We start from the raw sequence: 19,984 nt of genomic DNA, 5'->3' as shown, positions 1-19,984 counted from the left end.
TATCCGCACGGTAGAGTAAATATTAATAATCAATAATGTGTCCAGTGGAGTGTCGCTGCCTTTTAACAGCCGGACATTGCTGATGTTGTATCGATAGGTCGGTCAAATTATTAGGCGATATATTGGAAGCGAACATGGCTGCGCCCACAGCACCGAGAGGATCATCAGCCTCCAGCCCGCCCGGGTTTGAAGGTTTCCCGTTTGCGGTGGCCGGTAAACCAGCGGAGGAAAGCTCCGGTAAAGAGCAGGAGCAGGTCGGGGACGTGAAGAAGAAGCCGTGCAGAGCGTGTACGGACTTTAAATCCTGGATGAAGGTGCAGAAGAAACAGACGACAGCTGCTGTACAGGTGACAAGAGGTCACGGAGGATCTGTAGAAATATTACTCTAACTATCGGAAAGTTTGGCTGGACTAGATAATAATTTGTACACTAATATATATATTTCATTAATGTGCTAGAGTTTTGTCCTCCCTCGTGCTTCTGTGGAGTTTGTAAAGTCATCATGACGCAATGTTTCATGCTTGTTAACTTGGGTTTCACCCTGTCATGCCAGATGCACACATCTATTTTAACGCTAGATATTTTTTCCTTGCCTGACCCTCCCTTCATCATAAATTAGTTATTAGATTTTAAAAATTTACACTTTAATGTCTGAAAGTTAAAAGTTGAAGACAGAATCCAGGAGTCCCTCTTCAAGGACGGAAAGACGTGCAGTAACTGTCATGTGTGCAGAACAGATCAACATAATAAAATTACAGTAATCCAAATGACAAAATGATACACAGAATACATATAAATATATATTTGTATATGTATGTGACAGTAATAATCACGTGTAGTAATAGCAGAAGTATGATTAATAACAATAGTTGTAGTAGTAGGCATCAGGCAGGACCACAGCAGCAGCACGACCATGACCATGATCCAGGCCCCACTGCGACCCGAGGGAACCTGCGAGACAACGGAGCACAAAGGTGAAGGAAGGGGAAGAAGCAGAGTTATTAACATGCATTAATGGGACATGAATGTTTGCAAATGAAGAGAGAAGGAGCTTAGTATATCACAGGAAGTCTCCCAGCAGACAAGGCCTATATCAGCCTAACTAGGGGCTGGTTCAAGGCAGGCCTGAGCCAGCCCTAACTATAAGCTTTATTAAAGAGGAAAGTCTAAAATCAACTGGAAGATGGCACCACAGAAGAGAAGCCTGAGAGGCAGATGACTTCATATAAATTAAGTAACTTGATCCTGATCTTCAAGAAACCAACAGTCTTTTCAGGACAGGATATGAGCAGTGCATGTGTAACCACAACATTAACCATAATGCAGTTGGTCGACTGTTCCCTTTTAAAATACCAGCTGATTGACTCCGCTATGTGTGCTTGTATGACTCACCAGGAGACCCAAGCTGCAGAGCCAGAGCCACAACAAGACCCACAGTGCCCGCTGGACCGGCAAGAGCTGGGGCGTAACACCTGGTCCTTCCTGCACACTATGGCGGCGTATTACCCCGATCGTCCATCTGCGACCCAGCAGCAAGAGATGGGGCAGTTCATCAACCTTTTCTCCAAGTTCTTCCCGTGTGAGGAATGTGCAGAGGACCTCAGGGGCAGGTCAGACCTCAGTGCTTAGACAGTCACATATCAGGTCTTGTAGCATCTAAGCTAACAGATCTGCAGTTATCACATTTAAAAATGCCATTAGACAAAAGGAAGCCATTTCTAAATGCACTGTTTCCTCTCTGCAGATTGAAAACCAATCAGCCAGACACCAGGAGTCGCCACGCTCTTTCTCAGTGGCTCTGTCGTATCCACAATGACGTCAACGTCCGGCTGGGCAAGCCTGAGTTTGACTGCTCCCGTGTGGATGAGAGGTGGAAAGATGGATGGAAAGATGGCTCCTGTGACTGAGCGATAAGAGATGTGAGAATGGAGAGGAGAAACTCTTTGTCAGAGCTCACATCTCTTTTGTGGAGAAACTTTACATGAAGAGAGAAAGGCTGTGTGGTACATTTCAAACTCTTGTTTTGTGGTTAGTTAATAACTGATCTGGTAATAAAAAATAAAAAGAATCCCTCTCTGTTTCTAAGATCAGAACCAAGACTCACTGAACGTCTTTATTCCAGTTATTGGGGAGTTTTAAAAGGTTACTACACAAATGTTTGCAGAAATTTTGCATCAAATCTTGTGTGAAATGAAAAACGTATTTTTAACCAGTGTGGCCCTGATGTGTCTGTTGAAGCTGTGAGTTGGTTACAAACACATTTTGCCATTAAAATGTTGTTTCCTGGTCTGTTCTAAGACACAACGTGGTTTTGCCAAGTAGAACATGCTCCTGGACCAACATTGGAATCAACCAATCACAGCCCTCTGACATCATAGGTGTGCTGCTCCTGCGCTTCATTCAACATTGCGTTGTGCTTCCTCAGAGCTGAGCTAGTTTTACAAATTGAAGTTAATACAATTAAACACAATCCTCAGTAACACTGAACAAAAACATTATAAGCTACTGCAGGGTTAGCCATTAGCTTGCTAACTAGCTTGGCCATGCTTATGAGTAAACTTGCTGACAGGCTAGAATATTTGGAAGTTAGCTTGCTAACTAGCTTGGCTATGCTAACGAGTAAACTTGCTGATAGAGTAGAATATTAGCGAGTCAGCTTGGCAATGCTAATGAGTAAACTTGCTGATAGACTAGAATATTAGCGAGTTTGCTTGCTAACTAGCCTTGCCATGCTAATAAGTAAACTTGCTGATTGAGTAGAATTTTAGTTAGCTTGCTTATATTCTCACCTATTGGCAAGTTTACTCATTAGCATAGCCTACTTAGTTAGCAAGCTAACTCACTAATATTTTAGTCTGTTGGCAAGCTTACTTGTTAGCATAGCCACCTACTTAGCAAGCTATCTTGCTAATATTCTAGCCTATTGGCAAGCTTACTCATTAGCATAACCAACCTAGTTAGCGAGCTAACAAGCTAACCCTGCAGTAGCTTATAAGGTTTTTGTTCAGTGTCACTGAGAATTTTGTTTCACTGTACCAACTTCAATTTGGGTAAGCTAGCTTAGCTCTGAAGAAGGCGCACAAAGTCATATTGAAAGAAGTACAGGAGCAGCACACTGATGATGTCAGAAGGCTGTGATTGGTTGGCTGCAATGTTGATCCAGGAACACGTCCTACTTGGCAAAATCACATTATGCCTGTTCTAAGTTGTGTTTTGAAGCCTTGCTTAATCCAGAAAAATCACTACAACACAAAATGTCACTTCTTACATGTGACAAAAAAAATATTTGTTACACAATGCTCATTTTGTCAGGGAATAATTAGAGCTTTCACTGAAACTTTGTGTCAGAGAAATATATATATTTTACATAATGATGATTACAGAATGTTTCCTCACTGTATAACACTCAGATTGTGTGTCTGTGTGTGTTTTGTGGTGTTATACCTGCAACATATGTTAATTTATTTGCATAATTTTGTGCTGGAATTAGTCATTATATAATTTTTGATGACAGTGATGATTAATTGATCATTTAAGTCATTAAATCAAATACAAATATCTATATTTTGTTGATTAAAGCTTCTCAAAAGTGATCATTTAGTTGTGTTTCCTTAATCCATGTCACTGTAAATTAATTTTTGGCTGCTGGTTGAACAAAATAAGCATATTGAACAATCACTTTGGTAACATATAATTTACATGTTATAAAATAAATTATGCATAAAGTCAGATAATGGCTTAATGGGTAATTAGTTAGTGGCAAGTTCAGGGTCAGTCAGGGGCCTTTGAGCACCTCGACCATGTGACCTTATCTGTCTGTGTTATTAATAAACACTCTGATCATGAATTTGTTATTTAAGGAGCCGGCAGAGGACACACACTGAGACAAACAAGTCTAATGCTCAGCTGCTACTGTTTGTTTCACTGTCATCGTGATCCTGTGAAGAGTTAATGTATTTGTTCCACTTACTGTACAGCTACAACCACCATCATCAACTGTGGTTTGAACCACTTCCTGTTCCATATGAGTGTGTTTATCTCCTTTAATGAACTGTACTGTTCAGATACTGAATTTTGAGGTAGATGTTACTGACCTCTAGTGGTGTGAGACGAGACAGAAGTCATGCATGTAGTAAAAATGATACCACTTGGGTTTTCACAAAACTATCACTTCCCACTGAAACTCATAATTTCATCTTGAGACGTTCGGCTAAACTGTCATTATTCATGCCACAGTAATTGGTAAGTGTCACATGGTAAGTGACCTGTGACTAGTTTATTGTGGTATTTGGCACAAGTACATCATCATGAGACTTTTCTCCATGCCCCATTTCATTACTTAATAAAAATGTTTGTGGCTACTGAAGAATTCAGGCAGAATTTTTCACTTAATATGTTGTTTGTAGTTTACAGTCATTATGGCCGAAATGCCTCATATTTAGATGGGGTCGAACTTTATTTTACTTTTTGTCATATCCTCCTGAGACCCCTTGGGATACACTCACCGGCCACTTTATTAGGTACACTTGTTCAAAGCAATAAGTCAATCACGTGGCAGCAACTCAGTGTATTTAGGCATGTAGACATGGTCAAGACAAGCTGCTGAAGTTCAAACTGAGCATCAGAATGAGGAAGAAAGATGATTTAAGTGACTTTGAACGTGGCACGGTTGTTGGTGCCAGACGGGCTGGACTGAGTATTTACTGGGATTTTCACACACAACCATTTCTAGGGTTTACAGAGGATGGTCCCAAAATGAGAAAATATCCAGTGAGCCAAAATGCCTTGTTGATGCCAGAGGTCAGAGGAGAATGGCCAGACTGGTTCAAGATGATAGAAAGGCAACAGGAAGTCAAATAACCACTGGTTCCAACCAAGGTCTGCAGAAGACCATCTCTGAAGCAACAACACCTTGTCCAACCTTGAAGCAGATGGGCTACAGCAGCAGAAGACCACACCAGGTGCCACTCCTGTCAGCTAACAACAGGAAACTGAGGCTACAGTTCACACAGGCTCACCAAAACTGGACAATAGAAGATTGGAAAAACGTTGCCTGGTCTGATGAGTCTGGATTTCTGCTGCCACATTCAGATGGTAGGCTCAGAATTTGGCATCATGGATCCATCCTGCCTTGTATCAACGGTTCAGGCTGCTGCTGGTGGTGTAATGGTGTGGGGGAGATGTTCTTAGTACCAACTGAGCATGGTTTAAACACCACAGCCTACCTGAGTATTGTTGCTGAGCGTGTCCATCCCTTCATGACCACATGTTTTTTGTGAGTCTTCCAACTGTATGTCCTCCTGAGGCCCCATGCAGCAAATGATGGTACCAAACCAACAACAGGCTCAACACTGAGTCAGTGGCTGACTTTGTTTTATGGCAGCCCTGCAGGCCATATCGGCACAATCACATTAAATTCTGTCCAAATGGCTCATCCACAGTCAGCAGCGCGGGCACGTCAGCTCTGCACGCCCCCCTCTTACACGCGGCGTCCTCCTCTGCGCCCGCGCGCCTGTGCGTGCGTGCATGTTACGCGCTGGGACCAGTCCCTACAGCAGAGAGCAGCAGCGCATCCATCCTGCCGTGGAGCCGGGAGCGTGGAGCTGCGAGGAGCGCACCGAGAGAGAGCGACCGACAGAAGATGGACGGAGTGGGATCGTTCGGCGCGGGCCGGGCCGGGTCCACCGTGGACCCCATCACCTTCGCCAAACAGCCGACCACCATCCTCAGAGTGCTGTGCTGGGTGAGAGCGCGTTTTTCCGGCAGTGCTGTTTGCGTGTGTGTGTGTGTGTGTGTGTGTGTGTGTGTGTAGATGTGTGTGTGGATGTGGGGGCTCTCTGTTGTCGTTGCTGCGCGAGACCCGTGACGTGTTCTCACTGCAAATATAGAGCCCAGTAATCCAGCGATAATTGATAAGCAGGGTGTGTGAATGGAAACAGAGGAATGGGTGTTTATATCGGAGTGTGTGTGTAGAAATGTAGTGTACAGGGTGTAACCAAGGCCTGGTGGCTGTCTGACACCCTGACCAAGAAACTGATCTCAATACAGATGTTTTTTTTTTTCTCTGTGCCAGAAAAATCAACCTATTATTATTCAATACTTTCTCATTGCAGTGCTTTATTAATAAATATCTCTCTGATGTGTAGGTAGCAAACCGGATTGTGTGTAAAAAGGCAGATCCATATCCGTCTCTTTCCTCAGCCTCCTGCTTCCTGTTATTCATGTCAACTATTATTTTTATTCCCCTCAAATATCCACCGTATCATTCACCACACACACACCGTCTCCGTTTATGTCGCCAATCATATTTTCAGCTAATGATTTTGCTGATTTACCCTAAACGGTCGTCGTCCGTCATCTCACCTGTGATTGGTCCGCGATCATCATTACGCACGCAGAGCCACGGAGCCGCGTCGTGCCCTGACGTTTGATGGAACGCATCACCTTTGGGTGACACAGGGAAGGTCTTCTTTTAACGGTGCGGGGAAACACACAGAGGAGGGGATCTGTTTAGGAGCGTGAGATGTGTGTGAATAATTAATGAGTATCCGGTGCCTGTGGGTGGATTTATTGTAAAAATATATATTTGGATTTTTCTGGTGTAGGTGATGGAGAGGTTGTACATGATTTACTACTGAGACCTCTGGATACAAATAGGCACTTTTTAACAGTTTGGGTTAATGTGATTTAAAGTTTAATTGCCTATTTTGATGCTTGTTGGTGTATTTTTCCCTTTACAATCTAGATTATGATTCATGCCTCATTTTTAAATTCATGCTGGTGGAAGTCAGATCCAGTGGTGTGGTGGAAGGTACTGGTACAGGGGGTATATCCACTTCTTTTCCTGGCTGTTTACCCACCGATCAGCCCAAAAGCCATTATGATATATAGAGAAATGTTCCCACTTCCTCCTCAGTAACCCACCCATCTACCTAGTAGTACACCCACCTCATCAACTACCACGACACCACTGCTCAGATTCTTTTGAGTGTCTGAATGTTTGGACGAGGTGAGCTGCAAATAAATTGCCCCTTCTGGGATCGATAAAGTTGTCTGAATCTGAAACAAAATCCTACTCAAGTAAAAGTACAAAAGTGTTGTCAGCAAAACATACTTACAGTATGGTAGGGGAGACCGGGGGCAGTTGTAACATCTCAGATTGCCTCAATCAGAAACAAGGGACAGAACCATGACACTCTGCACGTGCTCTGTGGTGACCCCTCTCTGCCTGCTAAAGAACAGACCTTTTACTGTTAGTAAATGTATGTAGTGTGATGTTTTTGGTGGGCGGGGCTTAGCTGGAGGCAAAACAATTCTCCACAGACATTAGCTAGTTCTAGCTAGCAAGTTTTGTTGGCTTGTTTTAGACAATGGAGGAAGATGATCCGGAGGTGCGTTCAGAAATACTCAGAGTGCTGGAGCGCACTCTGGCACAAACTGGACCATTCGTAAATTCAGAGCGCTGTCTGAATGTACCGTTCGGTTATTCAGAGCACCGCACTCTCGGCACTCTGTCTGTGGAGACGGAGCAGCAGAGCGCCGAGTGGAGTGAAAGTGTGATTAGCTTTACCGTTTGTTAATTCATATACAAATATAACGCTCCGTGTCTTCAACCAACAGGGCTCTCATTTTAGTGTAGAGCATCAGACTGAATTTACAAATGCACCATGTCAGGTCACTCACTCTCCAGGACTGTGAGCGTAACTTAAATAAGTAAACAGCGGCTGGTATGTGTTCAAATTTAGGTTTTGAGCCATGACTCCTTCTATTCTGGCTCCCAATAACACAACAAGACATTTAAGACTCCTATGTAGCCTACAGCCCTGTGGTAGAGAGTCAGGTTTGCCTCCTCCAGAACTCAAATTACTTTTTTTGTTGCCATTTTTGTGTAGTTAACTACTGAAACTATGAACAATTTTGGGCCACAAAGGAAAGGAATGACTTTTTATTAATATTTTACTATTGCTTCTCGACTAATTGAATCCCCTGTGACCACAATTAGTTGCTAGTTGAAGAAAATGTCACACACACACACACACACAATGCAGTTATTAAAATTATGCAAAGAACTCAGTGATGCATGACTTTGATACATAAGCAGCTTTATCATGTTGATTCACCAAAAGGCACCTGAGTGTGTGTCTGCTCAGATTATATCCACACATGTGATCAGTTTGAAATGTGGACCGGACATTATCCCATTGTGTGTCCCTCCACCATCATATGACCCACACCCCCAAGTGTGAGTGCATTTCTGCTTGTGTGTGTGTCACATGGCCCTATTCTGCCACCGAGTGTTAGTCAGCTGATCAGTGTCAGTATGCGAGTCCAGAGCAGAGGTAGGAGGAAACACAGATCTACAGATCAGACCTAAAGAAGGCTGTTATTCATAAAAATGGGATCAACTAATAAAAGACAAAAAAAAAAAGACATAGCACGAGCTACAGCAGTCTTTATCACACTTCCTGTTCTGGTATATGCACCGCCTCAGGACGATGTGATTCTCGCGGGGAAGTGAAGCATCCACCTCTTCAGTCAGTCAGGGAGAAAGAGGGGAAATGAGGTTAATGCCTTTGGTGTGAGCACGCTCAAAGAGGCGCTCTCGAGTAGTGCTGCTGCAGTCCTGTTTCCAGTGAGTCTGCAACAATGTTTGTGTGGAAAGAAAGGAAGCCAGTGGGAGAATTAAATTTGAATGATAATATCTTTACCCTCCTCTTCATCTTGCATCTCCGCACACAGATATTTTCCCTGGTGGTCTTTGCCTCCATCGTGAACGAGGGTTATGTGAACGTGGGCAGCGAGCGTCTCCACTGTGTCTTCAATAAGAATGGAGACGCGTGCAACTACGGTGTGTTCGTGGGCCTGGTGGGCCTGCTGGCGTGCTCCTTCTTCTTCCTGCTCGACTTCAAGTTCTCCTCCATCAGCTCTGTCAAAGACAGAAAGAAGGCTATAATGCTTGAGATCGGCTTCTCAGGTGAGAAGGACTTATTAACACGTACAATCAAACAGAGTTGACATAAATGTGTTTTCTTATGACTTCCCAAGACTCAGAAAGTGCAAGACACATCTGCACTTGGGTGTTTTGTATTTAGTGAGACTGGGTTTCCCCAAAATACCAAAAAAAAAACCAGCCCAACGAGACCTGCTTCTTTGTTTCAGATGAAAGTGGTCTTGCACAACCAGACATCAAGAGAAATGAAACCTGTTAACTCACATGAAAAGTAATAGAGACGTGAATATTTTTAATTTCTAAAAGGAACAAAGAAGAGCTTCAGCCGGCCCAGATTTGAGAAACCAACACCTGCTGGCTTCTGTGTTTGATGTGGGAAGTTAACTTGGAAATTACCTTCCTCTCTGTTGTAGTAAAGTGTTGCTGTTGTTCCGCTGGTCTCTCTCTGGCAGGTTTCTGGACCTTTCTGTACTTTGTAAGTTTCTGCTTCCTGGCCAATCAGTGGTCTCGGACCACGCCTGACAAGCTGCCACTCAACCAGGGGGCGGACGCAGCCCGGGCTGCAATCGCCTTCTCTTTCTTCTCCATAATCACCTGGGTAAGAGCATGCAACTACAGAGGCACACATGGAAACAAATGTTCATATTGTTACACAAAACTATTTTAATGGAATTACCTACCTTCATACCCTTTTCTGGATAGTGTAACTTAATATTTTTCAACCTGTACCCTATTTTCCCATATTTTTGTGACAACCATCTTTTGAATTTGGCCAGTATTGAGCCAGAGGGCTGCAGCCAGTAGTGGTGAAACAGACTGCAATGTAACCACTTGGGGGAATATGCACTGTCACTGTTCATCCAATAGAAGTGCTTGATTTGCCAGGCTCAGTTTATTAACCTAAGTTTCTGACAACATTATGAAAAGGAAAAGGCCAGGTATTTGGATAAAACAAGTATCTGGTATGGATAATGTCCTTTCATTAGTATCATTTGAGTAAAATTTGACAACATCCTTATTTGGGTAGCTGTGTTCTGTCTCTTACTGTTGTGGTCAATGATCTAAAGCTCAATCCTGATTTTGTCCTGTAAATAGTTTTCCAGAAAAAAGTAACTATAGCAACTTCTGATCAACCCATATCAAAGTCAGGCTTAACCTCCTGAGCCCCAAGCTTTTGTTTGCTATGCATTTTTATTTTATCCGAGCTATTGGAGATTAGTGGGATCTGATACGTATGATAATAATACGCATTTCGTTTCAGTGCCTGAACATGGCTGTCCAAAACCTTGTTCATTTTGTAATTCTGTGCTCTACACTCCAAGATAGGAATATCCTTTTTGTCTGTACGAACAGTCTGTAACACCTAATTGGCTTGTGTGAAATGCTGCAACAATCAAGTCCCAATGTCCGTCGACAAGATGATAATCAATTCCCAATGTCCTCAAACGAGTACTTCCTCATTAACAGCATCTTAGCTTGTTACTGTTGCTAAATATAGTCAAATCTGTTGCCATATCAAACTACAAACATCATAAAACATAACTAAACAAGTTTCAACTATAAGATCTGATATCAGGTTTTGGACCTTGTGCACTTTTGTGTCGGGATCGGCTGCAGAATGACTTGGCAGAGATGGCTGCCATCTTGTTTTTACATGTATTAGTGTATTGTGCTCTTACTACCACTAGCACAAAAAATGTCCATGAACAAGGACATGAGGTCTAAGTTAAGCAGAATAAATTATACGATGCAGCAAAACCAAAATGTGACGTCCTTGTATGAAGACACAGGGTCTCAGGAGGCAATTTCTGCTTAGGTCCCTGCCATTTTTTTGTTTAAGTCCATCCCTTCTGGTTTAAACTCTGCGCAGTCTGAGTACAAATATGCATACAGATCATTTAGTTGGTTGAACAGATATAGATAAAGATAATAGTGTACTTGCTCATCCCTAATGTCTACAGAGACAGAACTTTCTGTTAGAGAAATTTTTTTTGTTTAACCAGTCACAACCCTGAGTTAGACATTGCCAAAGCCACCAGACTCCATTTAGATAAATAGTAATTTTATCATCATAAAACACACTCCATTCAAAGTTGACAGAAACAACTCTGGTTTGGTTGAAATAAACCCTTAATTCACCCAGTTAGATGTGAATATATGCTGCCTCTATACACACTAAAATTACTCCTTATTTGAATGGAGTGTGGTGGCTTTGGTGTTGAAGATTTTGGGGTTGTTTCTGGTTAAACAAAAACACTCTCTCTTTTTACTTAAAAGGTCTATCTCTGTAGGGATCCTTTCTATAATGTTGCCAGACACTTAAAATAACAATCCGAGCCTGTCAGTGGCAAAAACAAGCACGTTTAGTGGACGTAGAGGTTACATTGTAGCCTGTTTAGCCATTCCCAGGTGCAGCGCTCGAGCTCAGTCCTGGACTAATATAGAAAATAGTTGCTCCCATTAGTCTGAGACACAAAAACATGGCAAAATAGAGTCCAGGTTGAAAAATACCGAAGTTGCCTTTTAAGGTCTGGAAATGCTCAGTCAGCACTTGCTTGAGTGAGGGTTATTGTTAATGCGGATCAGCCTTTATAATACTAACAGAGGACTGACAGGTGCTCTCCATCACTGAAATATTAATGTGAACCTTTCCTGCACCTTACAGAACAAGTGTTTGCACCATTGTTTTTTAGGTTTTTACTTCAGGAATGCAGAAAACACACACGCAGCTGTTGAATAAATGTTCAATATCACTTAAACCACAGACAGATTATGAGACGATCTGGGCTCCTGGGCGCAGATGAAAGCTCCCCTCCCACCTAACAGCAAAAAAAAAAAAAACACCCTCTGTATTCTTTTTTCTTTCTTCATATTTTTCAACCACATCTGGCAGGTCAACCATGACTTCAAAGAGCTTCTATCACTCTGGAGACAAAGAGAGGCTGTGTGTCTCCTCTCTAAAGCTCCTCTACTCAGATACAAAATACTATGACACACTGAATTTGTGTTATATTCTAATATATGTCAATATGTTTGTATTGAGCCGAGGTGGCTAAACATGATCAGGGCAATCTGACTGAGCCCATGTGACTTTTACAAAGAGAAAGGTTAATAACACTTCAAACACAGGCTGTGGATTAGAGGCAGCCTGACCAGTTGAACCCCAGTGACTGCTGGGCCCCTTTGATTATTCATCCATGACCTAAACTTGTAGCAGTGACCTGTTTCTGACTAAAGTGTGGTGAGAAATTGGTTGAGCATCTGGTGAATGGTCCTCAATAACTTTATGCTTTCATACTTTCAGTAGTTTAAGAGGTCTGTGAGTTTAGAGGCATCATCATCACTGTCTAAACATTTACACTCAAAGGAATACTTCTGCATTTTGGGAAATACCCTTATTCGCTTTCTGGCTAAGAGTGAGGTCAGAAGACTGATACCACTTTCATATCTGTCTGTCAAAGCTACAGCTAGCAGCAGGTTAGCTTAGCTTAGCACGTAAAACTGGAAACAGGGGGAAACAGCTAGCCTGGCTCTGTCCAAAGGTAACAAACCCAAAGCTCTCAATGCAGAGGTGGCTGAGCTGGCAGCTAGTAGCTAACAGTGCTAACAGTGCAAACAGTGCTAACAATGGCAACAGTGAGGGTAGCTAATGAGGTGGGTGCACTATCAGGCAGATGGGCAGGCCACAAAGGAGGACGTGAGCACACTCTCATATATATTTAAATGGCTGTTTGCCTGATGGGTGGGCACACATCAGCTGGTCCAGACTCTACTGAGTTTGAGTTGACTGATTGATGGGAATGAGTGTAACGAGTTGACAGCTCTGTCTGATATCAGGCAATGAAATTGCTTCTAGTGAAACAAATATAAAGAATGCACATCCTCCGAATCAACTTATTTCAATCGGTGCTGACATCAAAGGGAAAACTTAAGAAATCAGGATTTTTAGATGATATTTTTCTTATCTATGAGGGTGACAAAGGTGAAATGATACAATGTCTGAACCTCCTAAATGAGGCCAATGAACATCTCAAATTCACTATGTGTATGAATGAAAATGAAGTAAACTTTTTGGATGTAACTGTCATGAAACAGGAGAGGAAACTTGTCACAGATCTATACAGAAAACCCATAGACCTCAACACATTGTTGCGGGGTAATAGTTGTCACCCTCTGGCACTCAAGAAGAGCTTACCTATTAGTCAATTCAGTAGGTTAAAACGTATTTGTGGCTCAAATGAGCTATATCAGAAACAAAAGGAGGTGATGATAAAACGTTTCCAAAATAAGGGATATTCCCAAGATTGGATTGATGATGCAGCCGAGAGATTTGAAGATAAAACACAGGAGGAATGTCTTGAACCGTTGGGGCGTCGGTGGCTTAGTGGATAGAGCAGGCGCCCCATGTACAAGGCTGTTGCCGCAGCGGCCTGGGTTCGACTCCAGCCTGTGGCCCTTTGCTGCATGTCACTCCCTCTCTCTCTCCCCCTTTCACACTTGTCTGTCCTATCAATTAAAGGCTAAAATGTCCAAAAACACATCTTTTTAAAAAAACAAAAAAAAACAAAAAAAAAAAGGAATGTCTTGAACCGAAAAAAGGACCAAAATGTTTTTTAACATATTCAACGATGGGGCATGAATTTAAAAATATCATTCGCCGTCACTGGCACATTATTGAGAGTGACCCCCTTTTGAAAGACTCTTTCAAAGAACCCCCTACTGTTGTTTTCAAATGAGCACCTAACATCAGATCGATGGTGATAAAATCAGATGAATGTGGAGCCTGTGCACAATGTAACTTCACCAATAAATGTGACTCTTTCTACCATCCTACTACTGGACAAAAGTTTAAGATCAGGGGCACGATTACATGTAAAACAACACATGTGGTGTACATGATTAAATGCTCATGTTCCCTAGCCTATGTTGGTATGACGACAAGAGCGCTTAAAACTAGAATAAGTGAACACAGAAGTGATATCCGGACAGGAGATATGAGAAACCCAGTAGCAGCACATTTTAAACAAATGAGCCATAGTATCTCTATGCTGAGGTACATTGGTACTGAAAGATTAGAATATCCACGAAGGGGATCGGACCAGACTACTACAACAAAGGGAAATATTCTGGATCCATAAATTAAAGATGCTCCAACCCCATGGGATGAATTTGGATTTTGATATTAGACCATTTTTGTAAATAATACATATGTATATATTTTTTCTTTTTATAAATGGTTTTTCATAAGTGTATTAATTGAATCTGTGAAAAACATGATACAATGCATCTGTGATTGATTGAGAAATAATATTATTCCTATATGTATTTTGTAGGTCTCCAGATAGCCTCACTCTTATTGGAGAACATGCTATAAAAAGAGGGACTGCCCTTTACTCTGTAAGCCTGATGAAGCCTCCTACGTGAGGCGAAACGTTGCTTATTTGTTTGGTGTGGGAATAAAGCGCGGGAGCAGCAATACATCGTGTGCGACAAATGAAATTGCTTCTCCCAGCCAAGAAATAATGGCATAAATTGTAATTTGTACACTTCAGTTTTTATACTAATGAAACGCACAAGCTATAATGTGTAAAGTACATTCAAAAGGTTTCCAAAACAATGGCAACAGTGCTGACAGAGCTAACAGTGTTAATGTAGGGGTGGGAGGGGCGTTCTGCCACCGTGAGTTGGTACAGCGATATCAGCAATAATGTTAAACACTGTATGAGCGCAGTGCAGAGTGCCGACTATTAGCTAGCCAGTGGGATGCACCAGTGCTGCCAACTTCACGTCTTTCTCACTAGATTTAGCGACTTTTCCTCTTAGCAACTTTATTTCTAGTTCGAGTTTGCATATACTCCTAGCATTAGCATAGCTCTTCTCAAGGTTCTCTGGCTTCCTCCCACAGTCAAAGACATGCAGGTTAGATGTGATAGTCTGGCAACATGTCAGGGTGAACCCCACCTCTTGCCCAATGTCAGCTGGGATCAGCTCCAGCCCCTCCACAACCCTTAGAAGTAGTTACAGAAAATGGATGGATAGACTAGCGATAAACTAAGAGTGCTTTCACACCTGCCCTGTTTGGATCACTTCAGTCGAACTCAAGTTTGTTTGCCCCCTAAGTGCAGTTCGTTTTAGCAGCGCTTGGGTGTGCACCAAAACAACCAGACCAAGACCTTCATGAACTCTGGTGCGGTTCGTTTGTGGTGAGAACGTGTTCCAACCTGAATCTGAACCAACTGCAGTCACATGACACATTGTTTGGGTTAAACATGAGCATGTTACAGTCCTGGAGGATTATTAATGTGCACCTCCTCCTGTACTGCCTTAATATGCACATTCAGCACATCCAATGCATCAAAACATTGTTTTCTAGTTGGAGCCGCGCCTCGTTTTCAAACTGTATGGTTTGACTAAAATGAACAATGACAGCAATATAGTCCACGATGAGCAGCACTAAAATCAACCTGCGTAGTTGTCCCTCCATTGTGACATTAGAAAGTGTCACATTTATCTTGCAAGTGTACTCTTCTTCAATGTTTGCTTTACTTCCTGGATTTTTCACGCATGGAAATTCTGACCAATCAAGAGCAGCTTTCTCACACAAGGCATTTGATCTGGTCCGCTTGTAAATGCTGCCGTGAGAACACGAACCAACTCTAGGCAATTATACAACTTTGTAACAAAATGGGTCCTGAAGGTCTGAAAGCACCCGTAATGACTTACAAAGGCCATCAGGAAGGAAGTGATAAATATATCACATTGCGATCAATTCCCATACATAATTCTCAGAGTAATCACAGTATATGGGTCTCCTGCCAACAGTGCAGGTTCTCTCCTCTTCTCTCATTTTACGCAGCAGCACTAAGCAGGCACTCAAAAGGTGAGTGACAGGCAGGAGGAGAGGAGTCACCGCTCGCTGTAGGAGTGGGAGTACAGTTGTAGTGTGTTTCTATGGTTACGCTGACGTGTTTGCTCTCTGGATTGGAAGCGCATGTCATTCAAATGTTTTGTTGCCGATGTTTCTGTTGAATGTTATTGAGCAATATAGTAATGCTCCCATCATCCTATTTGCATATCAATGTGTGATGATGTCACCAATACGCAAATGAGTGCCTTGCATCATCAGGCAACTTTAACTGACTTTTGGACCAATCGTCTACCGCAGCAACAAACAGAGAAGCCACGATTGCACCACAGAGAGAGGTAGCATGACTTCATCCTCTGCTCGTGACAGAAATACTCCACTATATCGTTACATAGCAAATAGTTGTTTGTTGACATAAACATGCTCTGAATGTCACGTACAGAACCTTCAAATCAAAAGTGGAAGAACAACAATATGCTAGCTATTTCCCCTTATGTCCAGTCTTCATGCTAAGCTAAGCTAATTGACTGCCCCCTTGTGATGGTAGTAAATTTAGAAATTGGAAAAATGAAAGAGTGATTCCAGAGAGAAGCAGACAGAGGGGTCTACAGTCTGTGTTTGAAGGATATATCCAGGATGTCAAACTGACTCAGCAGCAACAACAGGTTAGAAAGACAAAGATAGTTAGAAGCTAAAGCCGAACTATAGGCTACAGATCACAGTGTAAAAGTGAACCACCACATCACTGCTGATCGCCACACAAGACAATGAATATAAAGGGAAACTTTGCTGATATTGAACCAGCTGTGTGGCATCACAGTGTGTGTGGATGAACTGTGTTTGGCTTCACCCCCGTGCTGCTGCTGCCAGCACCTGGACGGGCAGGGATCTCCGTTCATGTGATGACACAGAGCTGGTTGAACATCAGCAAAGTTTCCCTGCTTCCCTTCACTGGTTCCTGTACAGCAGGGTCGGTCTTTGTTTCACTGTTATAATCATTAAAAAGCAAAAGCAGCATGTGTATACATTCAGTAGGCTATATCTTCAGTAGCTAGCTAGCTAACCCTACACTTTTCAGGGTTTGATTTTGGTTTTGGAACAGGGAAGAAACGTATATCTTTTTCCAACCTCTCCAAGTAACGAGTGTCATTAATACACGACGTGCCCCAGGCACAACATTTAGCTCCAAATCCACAAAACCAGCCTGAAAATGAAGGAAATCTGAAACGACTGCATTAGAGTCAATGGAGCACAGCTGCATTGTTGTTGTCGGACCCATGATTGGCCAGTCTGTGTCCAGGGGACTTGCGAAGTGTCAGTTGGCTGCTGTCTTGTATTTTATGAGAGTGGTATCAATCTTCTCATCTAACCCTGTCAAACTTTTCCTTTGAAGCAAGCAAAGCTAACTTTATTTTTGTGGTGGCAATTGCATGTTATAAAACAAACTATTTTAAACGTGTCTGACTAATATCAGGCTGTGAAAACTGGTCTTTCATGATTCAGTCTGGCTTACTTTGACTTGTGACGTTGTTGTCTCCTAATCTTTTCCATCTCTTGCTCCCTCTCTTCCCCCTGCAGGCCGGTCTAACAGTGCGTGCGGTCCAGAAGTATCTGCTCGGCACAGACATGACTCTGTTCACCACGGAGCACATGGACGGCGGCGCACCCACCCAGCCGTACCCATCCAATTCACCAGGAGCCGGCACCACCGAGACCACAGAGACCTACCAGTCCCCGCCATTCACCGAGAACAACGCAGCACCCACATACCAGGTTCCCATTTACTAGAGAGGGTAGACCTGATGGTGGGAGAGGAAGGCTGGGAGATGGATGAGAGGAAAGTGATAGCAAATTGCTTTCTGTGATGTTACACATGCAGTCGTTTATGTGTCGATCTGGGCTGAGTTTTCAATAATTGTTTAAAAAAAAAAAAAAAAGGCCTCTCCTTCTTTGTTCCCTCCTCTCGTTCCCTTTCCTTCCTTAACATTCCAGCTTCATCTGCACTTTTCTCGCCATCAGCTTCGTACTTTCGCAAATCCAGTGTCCTCAGATCAGAGCAGATGAGAGAAAAAGAAAACAAGAGGAGGAAATGTAGAGGAGGAGGAGGCCACTTTGCAGTATTTAACTGCCGTTTTGACAACAAAAAAAAAAAGAGATGAAAGGATCAACAAGTGAGTGACTCTGCCACAAAGCAGTGTTAGATAAAAATAGTGCAGAAGGCACTCACGTACAGCACCTTCATCTTTTTCTTTCCATTTATTCAAGTGTCAGAATCCCCTTTCATACCAAACAGGACGGGGAATGTTTCTTTTTTTCTATTTACTTTTCTTTCTTTTTTTTAGCTCCAGTACGGTCCAGTCGTTCCTCCCCCTTTCCCCCTGCTGCAGTTAAAGTGATCATGTGTATTGAATCTGCATGTTTCCAAACTTAGAGATCAACTAAGTGCCATACTGTACTGTGTGTCTCAGACAGTGACTTAATTTAGTAGATTTCCACATGCTGTAAAAAAAGACAACAACGTTTTGTGACTAAGTGCAATATCTCACATTCTTATGTAGGTCTGTAGGTAGTTATATACTGTACTGTAGGTAGGCTAGTTACCGTCAGATTAGACCAACTTTAGACACTGTCTCAAATTACGTACTAGACTTTGAATTGTGCAACAAATCTCAGGCAAATTTCCAGACCGCAATCGCCGATCCAACCTGACTGACGTTTGTAAGATATCAATGTTATATATATCACAATCTAACAGATCCTGAGAGAACTTTTCATTCATAAATGCTTCATCAGCAAGTCTTTATAGCATCTGTTCAAGTGTTTATGGTCTTCCTCAGTGTAGTGGAATCATTATTTTTAACACACTTAATAGAAAAACTGTTACAGTGCAAAATATTCCTTGAGTACATTGTCACGATGGCTGAATCTGCGTGATTCTGGTTCATTCATGTGAGAGCGGTCAGTTTTATTGGGGAAACTTTAATCCACAGTGAATCACTTTTCATTCTGTTATTTTTCTGTGCCAGGCAGAGATGGATTATTGAGCCATGGGTCTACTGGGTACAGACCCAAGGTGTCAGGGGGCCTCTGGACCAGAGCCTCTGTTTGAAGTGGCTTTTATCATTTCTTAGTGGAAAGTTAACTGAACAAGTACAAAGAGACACAAGACTGACAATAAGGTGATATAAAATGACCACAAGGAAAGGCGAAAAGAGCTGCAAAGAGACACAAACAGCTGCAAAAAGACGCACAATGGCCACAGAGAGATGCAAAAAACGGCAGAGACGCAAAATGACTACAAAGTGACTCAAACGACTACAAAGACACTCAAAACCACTACAAAGAGATGCAAATTGGCCTGAGAGACTCAAAACAACCACCAATCGACACAAAATGACTACAGAGATGCAAAACGACTACAAAGAGATACAAAACAACCACTGAGACACACAACCATCACAAAGAGGGACACAACAACTACAAAGACATGCTAGCTGACCACAAAGAGACACAAAACAACTAAAACGAGACACAAAACCACCACAGAGAGTTTCAAAATGACAACAAAGAGACTCAAAACCATTACAAAGAGACGCAAACAAACCACAAAGAGGTGCAAGCTGGCCACAAAGATTTACAAAACAAACACAGAGACTCAAAAGAACTACAGAGAGACGCAAAACAACCACAAAGAAACACAAAATGACTATGAAGAGACGCAAACCAACCATGAGATGTAAGCTGACCATAGAGATACAAAAAATGACCTCAGAGACTCAAAAGAACTACAAAGAGACAACCACAAAGATACACAAAACTACAGAGACTCAAAATGACCACACAGATGCAAAACCACCACAGAGAGACAGAAAATGACCACAAAGAGACAAAAAACAACTATAAAGAGATAAAACAACTACAAAGAGACACAAAACAACCACAGAGACTTAAAACAACCATAAAGAGACAACCACAAAGATACACAAAACTACAAAGAGACTCAAAATGACCATACAGATGCAAAACGACCACAAAGAGACAGAAAACAACTACAAAGAGACACAAAACGACTACAAAAAGACTCAAAATGACCACAGAGACGCAAAACCACCACAAAGAGGCAGAAAACGACAGCAAAGAGACACAAAACAACTACAAAGAGTAACAAA

General features: G+C 42.3%; 2 protein-coding genes across 3 annotated transcripts; both read left to right on the top strand.

Annotated features, from left to right (window-relative positions):
- The first annotated feature begins 93 nt into the window (after positions 1–93).
- gfer (growth factor, augmenter of liver regeneration (ERV1 homolog, S. cerevisiae)) lies at positions 94–3,808 on the top strand. The gene is made up of 3 exons (XM_049560164.1): positions 94–347; positions 1,396–1,610; positions 1,745–3,808. The coding sequence occupies exons 1-3, from the start codon at positions 135–137 to the stop codon at positions 1,905–1,907; spliced, it is 591 nt and encodes a 196-aa protein (XP_049416121.1). The 5' UTR covers positions 94–134; the 3' UTR covers positions 1,908–3,808.
- A 1,707-nt stretch (positions 3,809–5,515) lies between these two features.
- Positions 5,516–19,518, top strand: syngr3a (synaptogyrin 3a). 2 transcript variants are annotated; one of them, XM_049560157.1, is made up of 5 exons: positions 5,534–5,743; positions 8,740–8,974; positions 9,403–9,548; positions 17,394–17,588; positions 17,857–19,518. In XM_049560157.1, exons 1-5 carry the CDS (start codon positions 5,642–5,644, stop codon positions 17,908–17,910), a joined length of 732 nt encoding a protein of 243 aa, XP_049416114.1. In that variant the 5' UTR covers positions 5,534–5,641; the 3' UTR covers positions 17,911–19,518. The 2 variants fall into 2 exon arrangements, with proteins under 2 accessions (XP_049416113.1, XP_049416114.1); XM_049560156.1 differs by having other exon boundaries at positions 5,516–5,743; positions 17,394–19,518.
- The last annotated feature ends 466 nt before the right edge of the window (positions 19,519–19,984 follow it).

The sequence above is a fragment of the Epinephelus fuscoguttatus genome, linkage group LG19 (genome assembly GCF_011397635.1).
Source record: "Epinephelus fuscoguttatus linkage group LG19, E.fuscoguttatus.final_Chr_v1".
NCBI classification, from domain to species: domain Eukaryota; kingdom Metazoa; phylum Chordata; class Actinopteri; order Perciformes; family Serranidae; genus Epinephelus; species Epinephelus fuscoguttatus.
Note: the sequence above shows the minus strand (reverse complement) of the source record. Positions and strands in the feature narration are given on the sequence as shown.